Source organism: Mustelus asterias, chromosome 18 (assembly GCF_964213995.1).
Source record: "Mustelus asterias chromosome 18, sMusAst1.hap1.1, whole genome shotgun sequence".
Classification (NCBI taxonomy): domain Eukaryota; kingdom Metazoa; phylum Chordata; class Chondrichthyes; order Carcharhiniformes; family Triakidae; genus Mustelus; species Mustelus asterias.
Window position 1 is genome coordinate 57,062,729 of NC_135818.1, and position 12,581 is coordinate 57,075,309.

At 38.2% G+C, this 12,581-nt stretch overlaps 1 protein-coding gene across 10 annotated transcripts in view; it reads left to right on the forward strand.

Moving 5' to 3' along the window:
* ppp1r13bb (protein phosphatase 1, regulatory subunit 13Bb) overlaps nt 1-10,963 on the forward strand; it is a 102,369-nt gene extending 91,406 nt beyond the window's left edge. For all 10 annotated transcript variants that reach the window (XM_078234031.1, XM_078234036.1, XM_078234033.1 and 7 more), the window contains 5 exons: nt 2,779-2,916; nt 3,035-3,168; nt 4,911-5,077; nt 6,823-7,022; nt 9,173-10,963. In XM_078234031.1, the coding sequence (XP_078090157.1) occupies nt 2,779-2,916; nt 3,035-3,168; nt 4,911-5,077; nt 6,823-7,022; nt 9,173-9,214 (681 nt within the window). In that variant the 3' untranslated portion in view covers nt 9,215-10,963. The remainder of the gene's footprint in view (nt 1-2,778; nt 2,917-3,034; nt 3,169-4,910; nt 5,078-6,822; nt 7,023-9,172) is intronic.
* Nucleotides 10,964-12,581: the final 1,618 nt, after the last annotated feature.

Below are 12,581 nucleotides of genomic sequence, written 5' to 3' on the forward strand. Positions count from 1 at the left end.
TAAAGTAAAATGCTCCATCTGTGACAGTTTTCCATATAATATAATGTACATGGTTTGAACTGAAATGGGGATCATAATGTTGATAAAGGACCCAAATCATTGATATACACAATGAACTGAAGTGAACGTGCTAGTGAGGCTAGGAATAGGAAGATAGTGCAGCTCAACATGTGGTTAAACAGCTAGTGTAGAAGGGAGGGTTTCAGATATCTGGACCATTGGGGTCTCTTCCGGGGCAGATGGGACCTGTACAAGAAGAACGGGTTGCATCTAAACTGGAACGGCATAAATATTCTGGCCGGGAGTTTGCTAGTGTCACACGGGAGGATTTAAACTAATTTGGCAGGGGGATGGGAACCAAAGCAAAGGTAAATTAGCTGAAGGGGAACCAGTGAGTCGGGCCAGTCAGACTCCGAGAAACAGCAGGCAGGGTGGGGTTGCTAATCAAAGAGGGTCTGGTGGACTGAAGTGCATTTGTTTCAATGCGAGAAGTGTAACAGGTAAGGCAGATGAACTTAGAGCTTGGATTAGTACTAGGAACTACGATGTTGTTGCCATTACATAGACTTGGTTAAGGGAAGGACAGGATTGGCAGCTTAACATTCCAGGATACAGATGTTTCAGGCGGGATAGAAGGGGATGTAAAAGGGGTGGGGGAGTTGCACTACTGGTTAAGGAGAATATCTCAGCTGTACTCCGGGAGGACACCTCGGAGGGCTCATACAGCGAGGCAATATGGGTGGAGCTCAGGAATAGGAAAGGGGTAGTCACAATGTTGGGGGTTTACTATAGGCCACCCAACTGCCAGTGGGAGATAGAGGAACAGATATGTAAACAGATTTTGGCAAGGTGTAAAAGGAACAGGGTTGTTGTGGTGGGAGATTTTAACTTCCCCTATGTTGACTGGGACTCACTTAGTGCTAGGGGCGTGGATGGGGCAGAGTTTGTAAGGAGCATCCAGGAGGACTTTTTGAAACAGTATGTAGATAGTCCAACTAGGGAAGGGGCCATACTGGACTTGGTATTGGGGAATGAGCCCGGTCAGGCGGTCGATGTTTCAGTACGGGAGCAGTTTGGGAACAGTGACCACAATTCAGTAAGCTTTAAAGTACTGATGGATAAAGATAAGTGTAGTCCTCAAGTTAAGGTGCTAAATTGGGTGAAGGTTAATTACAACAATATTAGACAGGAACTGAAGAATGTAGATTGGGGGCAGATGTTTGAGAGCAAATCAACATCTGGCATGTGGGAGGCTTTCAAGTGTAAGTTGGTAGGGATTCAGGACTGGCACATTCCTGTAAGGATGAAGGATAAGTATGGCAAGTTTTGGGAACCTTGGATAACGAGAGATATTGAGCCTAGTCAAAGAGAAAAAGGAAGCATTTGTCAAAGCTAGGAGGGTGGGAACACACGAAGCAAGTGTGGAATACAAGGAAAGTAGAAAGTCGGTGCAGGCTTGGAGGGCCGAAGGGCCTATTCCTGTGCTGTAATTTTCTTTGTTCTGTTTGTTTGTTCTTTGACATCATTCATTTCCAACTACCCTAAACACTTGCGCTTAACTCTAACTCTCACTCTTGCATTCTAACTAATTTTTAATCCAGTCCCTTAATTCTACCTTTACTCTTGTAACCTCTTGTGTGGTACCCCTTGAAGGGTTTTCCTAGCATCCGTGTTCACTATATCCACTCCATTTCCTCCAGACACCTAATCTGTCTGTTCCTCAAAGAATTCAATGAGGCTTGTCAAACACAGTCTTACCTTGAGAAATCCATGCTGGCCACTTTTGTTTTCTCTTTCTGTATTATTATGTACATAAATAAGAGTGAAATTACTTATAAATATTTCTCTATCACTGTTGGCTATGAATGCTTTGCAATGTCCCAAGGACATGAAATCTACAATATAATATAAATTATTTTTTTCTCTATCTTGGACAGTAATTATCCGGATTAGTTTTGTCTCAATTTTTAAAAATGGGCAATACATTGGTCACTCTCCATTCCTCCAGCACCCATCCACATTCAATAGACCCCTGAAATATGGCATTAGGGTCCCAGCAATTTCCTATTTACCTTCCTTGGGATCCTAGAAATAATCCCATCAGATGCGATCGGCCCTTAACCTGCTAACTTGTCCAATGAACAAAATAATTTATTTTATGATTTTCTTTCCCCTTCCATTTCTTCTTGACTTTACCTGTTATTTTCTAATGCTCTCCTGCTTGAGGGAAGAGTCCTGAAGAAACATTTTAAGAATTTCATTCCTTGAGATACATATTGCTGAAGCTAGATACATGTTGCTGAAGCTTTTCATCCTGCATTCATCAGGATAATTGCAAGAATGCCAAAAAAAGATTCTGATTGCTTGGCATGTCAACTCTGGGCAAGGCATTGCCATGGAGATAGTGAGATGCCATAAGATACTTTTTAAGGGAAGAGTAGATAAACCTTTGAAGCAAAGCCAGATATAGGGCAATGGAAAGTAAGCCTTCATTCCCTCCTCGGTGCTAATTAGCAGATCTCAATCAGAGTGAATTGTGGATGCTACAGCTAGCTTTGACATTTTATGAATGCAAGATTAGAGGTATGAGTATATGTCAAACATGGAAAGGTCAAGATTCCAAAAACATTAGCCGCTAAGATTCAGCATCACAAAAGTGCCATTGTAGCTTTAAATTTGAGCAACTTTTGTTAAAACTGTTGCTAGATGGTCCTAGAAAGATGTGCTTCTCTTGTGCAAATTGTTGAATTTACTTCTAATATTACTATATTTCCTCAGATTAAACGTACAAATTTAAAAAAACCTGATTCAGAAAGGACAGGTTGTGGAATGAGGGTAAAATTTGATCCTCTAGCTTTACTACTAGATGCTTCTTTAGAAGGAGAATTCGATCTTGTGCAGCGCATCATTTATGAGGTAATTTTTTTACATTTTGTATTGTAATTTGTTACATGCTGTATTTGAAATTCCTACACAATAGCAAGTCTTGTTTAAACGGTTATTTAATATGTTCACTTTTTTTTGTTTTTGTCAGGTCAATGATCCTAGTAGACCTAATGATGAAGGAATAACACCATTACACAATGCAGTGTGTGCTGGTCACCATCACATTGTGAAGTTCCTTGTTGATTTTGGTGTAAATGCAAATGCAGCAGACAGTGATGGATGGTAAGCTTGAGATGTTCTTTTTGATATGATTATTGGTTGAAATGTAGTCAGTATGCGTTTAAACTAAGCTGATGAAATCTGTCCTCAATTAAACTTAAAGCTCTCCTTATTGTAAATTTCTGTTGCAAATGTTTCTGTTAGGTGATTTAAACTGGGCTTGTAATTGTATAAACGTTTTCCTTCTGTGCATTTTCTTTCCCTTTCTCTCTTCCCCCATCTCTTTCACCACTGATGGTCTTCAGCCACAGTAGCCTTGGTCTCCAGGGACAGGAATTCCTAACCCTTGTATTTTTCCTGCTCTTTCTCGCTATTGCTCTCTTACCCCCCGTTTTCTCTCCCCTCCTTTTTTGTTCTTTCTCTCTCGCCCTTTTCTCTTACCCCACTTCTTTCTATCACCAAGTTTTTTTTTAAAGCACCTTTTCAACCAAACTTTTGATCATCCAGTTCTCTAAACTTGGCTTCTGTTCTCCACCACCACCACCTCCCCCTCCAACCCCCCTATGTATTTTGGGATGTTTCCCACTTAGAGAGACAGTTGAAGAGCAAGTTATTTTGGTTTATTCAAATCTTCAGTATTATTCGGTGAGCAACTCCAGCTCAACTACTCTGGTAGAATTACTGTAAAGCAAATTAGTTACAAGTACAGCCATTTAATGAGATAGCTCTACCTCCCATGTACAGTACATATTGTGCCAACAGAGGACAGTTGTGGAGTCTATTTTCTACCCATAGAAAATTTTAATTTCTTCTTCTGGAGTTACATGCAACAAATTAAAATGTTTCCTCCCCCACTATACATTTCTACTGAGTGAAATGTAGGATTGTCAGTAAATAAATAAATCTGCAATGCTTTGTGCCTTGGAGAAACAAGTAGTGAGGTAAAAATTGTAGCTGACTCTGCTCCTCCTGAACTGTCATTGTCATTTGAATACTGGAATAGGATTTTCATTACAGAATTAGTTTGACAAAGTATGTATGTGTATAGAATAAAGGTAGATGAAACTTAATGCAAACAGGTTCAAAGGACTGTAGATAAGAAAAAAAAGGTGTTATGTGTTTTGAGAATCTTAAACATGTCCAATCAGTTTACAGCAGCAATTAGCAAAACATTAGACTACAATTTAGAGGGAATAGTGTTCAAACTGTACAGTTCTATGGTCAGGCTGTACCTTGAATACTGGATTGGCAGCATCCGAGGCAATGAAGAAATGCAGTGTTGTGTTAATAATGCAAATGTATGGTTATGTTGTGCTAGATGGGAAGGAAATCGGGTGTTATTGCTTGAAGATGTTCTCGATGGGAAAGTTCCAAAAATAGCTGTTTTGCCTTTTCATGGCCAGCTGATTATTATTCTCTGAATGAAGTACAGGGTCTGCAACAAGTGTCAAGGACAAAATCTGCAATGATTCACATTTTATTTGTATATGCTTCTCTTTCCCTGTCCTCCCCACACCCTATCCACCCATAGAAGTGATAGGGCCCTTCATCTCTATGTTTGCAGCCAAATTGATTTACTGTCTGGGTCAAATTCATCCCACACATTATGCCTACAGGATATTTTGGGCAATTTATAGCTGTAATTTTAAGGACTGTTAGAAAAGCTGTCCCTGTAGTTAAATAATTGTTATTCTATATGTGGAAATATGATTTATATGGTTAAAAGACTGTATACTTTACTAGCATGACATATCTGAGTGACTTTAGTCTTGAAGTTATCTGAAATTGTACTGGTTTCTTCTCAGGACACCATTACACTGTGCTGCTTCCTGCAACAGTGTCCAACTCTGCAAACTGCTTGTGGAATCTGGTGCTGCTATTTTTGCCACCACCATCAGTGATGTTGAAACAGCAGCAGATAAATGTGAGGAGATGGAAGAAGGCTTTGTACAGTGTTCACAGTTCCTTTATGGCAAGTATTTATGAACCTTGTGATTCTTTCATCATCTTGCGCACATGTTCAATCTCTCTCAAAAATTTGGCAAAATGAATTAAGCAGTGCTAAATGTTGCACTAAATGTTGGTCACTTTATCAAGTTTCTCTGTTCCGAGTTAAATGTTCTACCTTCACTAACCATACACTGAGCCATCTAACCAATATTTAGATTGATTCACTTCTCACCCTCCATGTTGGTGTTTAGTCTCTGCTTGCTGCTTCTGTCTCAAGCTTGCCATGATCAGGAACTTGTCATTCATGGACATATACCAGTGTCAGGTTATATACTTTGTGAACAAATACACCCTAGACACTCCTGACATTGTTCCTTTCACTTTTGAATGGTTTATCACAGAATCCTTACAGTGCAGAAGGAGGTCATTCAGCACATCGAGTTTGCACATCCTACCTGGTCTCACTCCCCTACCTTATCCCTGTAACCTTGCACATTCATTCTTTTCAAGTAGCAATCTAATTCCCTCTGAATTCTGAATACCTCGATAGAACCTACCTCACAAAGTTGTTCCAGACTCCAGCCACCCTCTGGGTGAAAACATTTTTCCTCACATGCCCCTTTTGCCCATTATTTTGGATCTGTGCCCTTTCTTGATGCTCTCTTGTGAAGGAACAGTTTCTCACTATTTGCTCTGTCCGTATCCATCAGGATCTTGAACATGTCTATCAGGTCTCCCCTCAGCCTTCTTTTCTCCAAGGTAAACAGATCCAACCTCTTCAAGCTATCCTCATAACTACAGTTGTTTATCCTTGGAATCGTTCCCGTGAATCTCCTCTGTACTCTCTCCAATGCCTTTACACCCTTCCTCCATTATGGCGCGCAGAACTTGTCTCCATACTCCAGATGAGGCCTGAATAGTGTCTTAAACAAGTTCAACATGTCCTCCTTACTCTTGTCTCAATGTCCTTATTAATAAAATGTAGGATACAATATGCTTTATTAACTAGTCTCTCAACATGTCCTGCCATCTTTATGTAATACAAAATTGTAAATTAATGGCAAATCCACAGCATCTATACAAAGATTCAATTCTGTGATAATGGTCATTTTAGCATACTGTTCCAACAGTTCAACTTAATTCCTTAAGCAGAAAATCATGAGGCTGTTTGCCACTTGAACATCTCTACTTGGGAATAATAAATTTCCTAAAGCCCCTTAATGGATTGCTAATTGACAGCAAAGCATCCCTTCTTTTGAGAAGGGAGAAAGAACCAATTTTTAAAGAAGAGTAATTTCTGCCCCCATCTACTTTCCATTCTAGAATAGCATTTGTAGAGTCCAGGGGCAGTGCTGTTTTGCTCTCTCAACTGCAGAGGGGGTATATGATAGTGACCAGCCTGAGAGGATACTTGATACATTTTTAAAAGTCTGGATGCATATATTAACTAAACATGTTTAATTGAATACTTTTGAAGGCAGAAGAAAATATTTGATCCAGTGAGCAAGCATAGCTCTGAAGCATAATTTTTTTTAAATTGCCCCTTAGAGTCCTGGGATGCGTAGGTTAGAGGGATTAGCGGGTAAAATATGTGGGGGTAGGGCCTGGGTGGGATTGTGGTCGGTGCAGACTCGATGGGCCGAATGGCCTCCTTCTGCACTGTAGGGTTTCTATGATTCTATGATTCATACATTTTGTTTGTTCAATGACCAGCAATATGTTTGTCAGTTTCTGAGGTAATTGCGAATTACTTTCAATCCACAATAGGAGTACAAGAAAAAATGGGTGTCATGAACAAAGGTGTGGTTTATGCTTTGTGGGACTATGAGGCCAAGAACAGTGATGAGTTATCGTTCCATGAAGGAGATCCTCTGACGGTCCTGAGGCGTAAAGATGACAATGAAACAGACTGGTGGTGGGCTCGTTTGAATGACAAGGAAGGCTATGTTCCTCGCAATCTGCTGGGGGTAAATATAGCCAATATTCTGGAACTTTATACATTTTTTCCAATAAAATGTAATAGTGCAAGTAAAACAAAAATAACTTAATCTGTCCGTCAGCTGGTATTATTATGATGTTAGAAGACCCAGCCAAATTTAGAAACTCATGTCAGACTCATGTATGCTCCTCTCATTTAAGAATGGTACACTGTGGTGCCTAAGTGTTGTAATTCTGATTATTTTAATCCAGTTTGTAGATATTCTGCAAGCCTGCAGCTTCATGTATTTTACTATACATTTGAGTTTTAGTGGATTGGCGTGATGCTTTGTGTTGAGGGGAAAGGCTGAAATGTCATTGATGCCCAAGGTTCCAAGAACTCTTAATCCATCTTTGCTAGCTAATCAATTCAGTAGCTGAAGAGACTGGAAGAGTGTAAAAGGTCAGGCTGGAGAAATCTTCTTGGGGACCAGTCCAAGAAAACAGAAGTTAGTGTAAAGAATGAGCAACATAATTGAAGAAAAAATAAATATTTTCATTAACAACTGATGCATCATTAAATTTTACATGTCAGTTATTGATTTTTGTGCTGCTGATCCATATGGTTCATTAGTTTTTACAGTACAAACTATTTATAGCACAGTCCAAATCAATTACTACATTTCCTAAATGTTGCAATCTGTGGTGCTTCTTATCATCCTTTGTTTTACAAAACTACTGGGTAGAGGCAGCCTAGAAACAGATATCAAGTGTAAACTGCAAAAATGGTAGCGTGAAGTTTGGCCCCATAATTCTAATTTTGATATTACTGCTTTGAATTTGTGGGCTGCAGCGAGTTTTCAATAGTTGCTGCTCTACATCTAACTGCTGGATGAAATAAGGAAAGCTAAAAGAACTTGGAATTATACTCTTTGGCCATAGGATTATAGATCCTTTAAAGTTGAGATTACTTTATAATTTTTTAAAAAATCATTGATACTGCTTTGGGCAAATACTGATGTCAATTTCAGTTAAATAGCTTGGTATTGAGAACAAAAATTTGAGACTATAAGAAGATTTAAAAGTTAGTTGACATGATCAGAGTGAGCTATGTTAATGTATAATGTTAAATCAGCAAGTACAGACTGCCACTAATGATCATTAGTTATCTGGTGGTGGGCCGAACCAGAGACATTCAAGGCGACCCAAATTTGATCAAAGGAAAATAATGGGCATTGAAAAAAAGTAGTAAACCATGTAAGAATGTTCACTTTTTTCAAGAGCATTTACATTGACAGTTTAATTATTAAGCATGTGTTCACTCTCCTTGCTCTCCCATCTTGAGGCCAAAGATAGCCAACCCTTTAAGAATGGCCTTCATAGCCCAGAGCTGCACTAGCTTTTTTATTAAGTCAATTCTAAATATACCAGAAGCATGTAAAAAGCACTTGGATATGCCCTTGAGGTGCCACAAGCTATAGACCAAAAGCTGGAAGATGCAATTAAAATGGATGGCACTTCTCTGACTGACAGCATGAACTGAATGGCAGCCTCCTGTACCATGAATCTATCAGAACCCTATGGTGAAATGGGGGAAGTTAATTAATGTGCTTGAATGTATTTAGCCATTTGTTTGCTAGTAATGATCATAAAATTGATTTAGATGAAGAAATAGGGAATTTACTAATAATTATAATCAATTTGCCTTCCAATCTATTGTTCAAATCCCTGCTTGGCTCATCCTTCCAGGCCTACAACTGTCCAAGGATTCTTCGTTCTTCCAGTTCTGGATTTATGCATCCCTCACTGTTCCGGGCTATATTTTTAGCTGTCTAGAACCTACATTATGAAATTGCTTCTCTAAACCTTTAACCTACCACCTCTCTTTGAAGACCCTCCTTAAAACATGCCTCTTTGACCAAGCATTTACTCTCCTCATATCTCCTCCTTTTACTCCTCCAGGTTAATTTTTGTCATCTTGCTCTACAGTGGACTTTGAACTTTGTTTCCTGACATTGCTGCATATGTTCCTATAAATTTTATCAAATTCAGAGCAGTATTAGTATTGACTGTGGTGACATCCATAGCTCAGACTGTCTTAAATTTGCAGCTGAAGAAGGAAGTACAATTGTTTGGAAAGTATAATATAGTAAGATTATGATCATTATTTTAATGTCCTTTTCTTTTTATCTTGTTACAGTTGTATCCTAGAATAAAGCCCCGGCAACGATCTCTGGCTTAGGAATATTCTTGAGTCCTTTTAATCGGAATCTGGAACAAATACAATCTGCTACGTAATGGAGGTGTTCTCCTCCCCGATGAGGAACTAGATATTTATGTGCTGTGATTTGGATATGCAGTAGTTTATGGTGCTTTTTCTCTGAACAAAGTCGCATCGCTACATCCGAAGAACACGCATATGCGTACCCAAGCACACCTTCACGTGTACACAAACAAAAACATGCACACTTGCACGTGCTCATGGACCCACACGTGCACACATTTAGACCTGGACATCACACACACATACACAGAGGAAGTGGTGTTATCTGAAAACCACATGACCTCAGTATTGTAAGTATGTGGCATGCTTGGCTGGTAGTGGTGGTAAGGGAGATGTTTTAATGTAACTTTCATGGGTTTCAGGGAGGAAGTTATAATTATTGAAAGGCCATATGAATGGACTAGCAGAATTTGATTTTATGATAATTAGAGCTGTTAAAGGATTATGAGATGTATGCTTGGACATGAAAAAAGACTTTAAAGTAATGTGATAATGCTGCAATTGAGATAAACAAGGGTTTTAGTAAGGTGAGGTGCACTGTCTGAGTTGTTTGAGGTAAGTGAAGTGTATGTGACTAATGGAATGGCGAATGTGAGAATGAGCAGAGGATATTGTCATCAATTAACTTCTGTGTCTATTATGGAAATGATGCAATAACTTTCACCACAGTTTGGTGCAAAACACTACAGCACTTCATTGAAATAAGTATTCAAGTATATTTCTATATTAAAGAATTTTTCATTTATTTTTTCCAATTACATTTTTCTTTTTGAAATAATTCTAGGCATACATCCTAATAAATGATGAGTTTATACATGTAACAAAACAATCTTTGGCTTGTTTACCATGTTTCTTATCTAATCTTTTCCTAACAGTTCTGTTAATTGAGCACAGGGTAGTATTGAATGTAAATATTGTGATGTATAAGATTATAACAGTGGGCTATATTATGTATGACTAAGTGACTGAACTGTTTTTCATAGTTGATAGTAATACACTGCTTAACAAAAGTGTTATGTAAACGTATACAATAAAATACAGTGGCATGAACAGTGGCATTTTGCAAATTATATTCATTCTATCTAATGGATAACCAGAGTTCTTGAGGCCATTTCAATTTATATTGACTGGCCAAAAACCTGTGTTTAATTGAAAGCATTGGAGTTTGGTGCTGAGATATATATTGTTTCTTTTCTTCAATTCCTTCTGTGGCGTGGGTGTTGGTGTGGGTGTGGATCTAAATTCTTAACATTTATGAATTGTTTTACATATCCTGGTAAACTAATTAAGCAGCCATATTTGCTCAACTGCACTGTTTAGCTTGGAATTATATTGCATACTGAAGATGGCAGGAAAATATTTTTGATTGACAAAGTGATAGATGGAAAAATTCTAGTTCTGAGGATTGCTGTCCCTGACATTTTTAGCCAGATATGATCCCCTTATTCCATCTCTAATATTCTATGCCAAATAAATTTCTCCTGAAGATACGTAATTTTCTGGAGTTAAAGTTTGCTACAGCAAAAGACATCTAACCTTGTCTGCTTTCAAATTTACCCTTGCACGTTTAGGTTTTAAAATTTTGCATGACATATGTTTGTAAGTGCAAGTCAGTAATGCAAGGGTAACAGCATCGGGACCTGTGTGAACAGGATAAACAACTGTATCTCATTAATTAATCACATTAAAGGAATGTGAAGGAAATGGCGCGTTGATTCTGTGTGGGATGTGTTATACAGCTTTAATTTAAACACCTTCCAAGCATTCCAGTTTAATGAAACAAACAAGGAAAGTAATTCAACAATTCCTTTATTTAACACTTCTAGTACCAACTCAAACATAAACAGTTGCAACTCATTAACTCTTTACTGAACATCAACTCTCAACTGAACTTTAACTCTTAAACTGCATATTAGCTTTAACTAAACATCAACTTTAACTGTTTAACTGAAAATAAATACTACTGGGTTTAGGAAAACCTTGGCCAAGAAATATCCTTAATGTAGAATCTATTGTCTCCTTCTCTGAAGCATCCTTCAGGGCACAAGACTTCTTGCGATGGTTGGTCTCTTCGAGTTAGCGCTGCCAAACAAAGGCTCACGCGTCTCTTTATCCGCAATTCTCCACTCACTTCTGGAAGATTCTCTATCGTCCAGCCAATGATTGATCAGAAACCTCCAATAGCATCGTTCAATTAGGCCAATCAAATGCAGCCAAAATAATGTCATCAGTTAATGTAAACAACTTCCCTTATCTGGGAAGCTTCAGATCACAGCTTCCAGTCCAGAGCCTCTTTACGGCCTGCATCTGGTTTTAATCTCTAAATTGACCAAAAATCCCAGCATGCTTAGCTCTCAGCCAGATTAGCCATTTTAAAGCCACTATTGCCATTATGGTTGTTAAATCATTGTTGTAGCCGTTCTTTCTCTGCCCAGGAAGAAAGTGTATGTTACAGTGGGTGAAAATGTTAAATCAAGTCCAGGAAGAAAATAGGGAAAGTAAAATTGAATTTGGAGCAAAGGAAAGAGGCAGATATAGTTAAAATTAATTAAATTTAACCAGTTGTAAATCAGAAGGAGTGAGACTGTGATCTTTTAAATAGTTGATTTTCAGTGCCAAGAAGATTGATTAGCAGTAATCAACACACATCATATTGTTAAAAGAGTTTTAAAATCACTTGGCATAATTTTCTTGGGGGAGTTTATCTGTGCAATAGATATGAAATACAGCAACATCAGTGCATTTCAATGGTTAGGGAAACGGTGTGATGCTGTTTTCATAATGCTAAAGTGAGCAGTGTAACTCGGACAGCAACCTTTGAATATCTGTTTTCAATTGAGCATCTGCCTCTCATCAAATGTTACCATTGTCAGCTAGGGGTATCTAAATTCAATTCTTCAATCCCCTCTATGGCGTAGTTGTTGCTGGGGATCTAAATTCCTAACATTTATGAATTCCTGCAGAGACTGATAACTTTGGAAAAAGTAATTCAAACTTCCAGTTCACAGTTGAAAGGATAACATGACATTATTTAATGTTTAAGACTTTTACTGTAACACAAGACTAAAAGCACTTTTGACTAAAACTAAAAGCAAAATACTGTGGATGCTGGAAATCTGAAATAAAAACGAAATGCTGGAAAAACTCAACATGTCTAGCAGCATCTGTGGAGAGAGAAACAAAGTTGATGTTTCAAATCTAGTATGACTCTTTAGAACTATGTGCATGAACCTGTAATTCCGAAGAGGTCATATCGGAATCAGAGTTAATTTTGTTTCTCTCTCCACAGATGCTGCTAGATCTGCTGTGTTTTTCCAGCATTTTC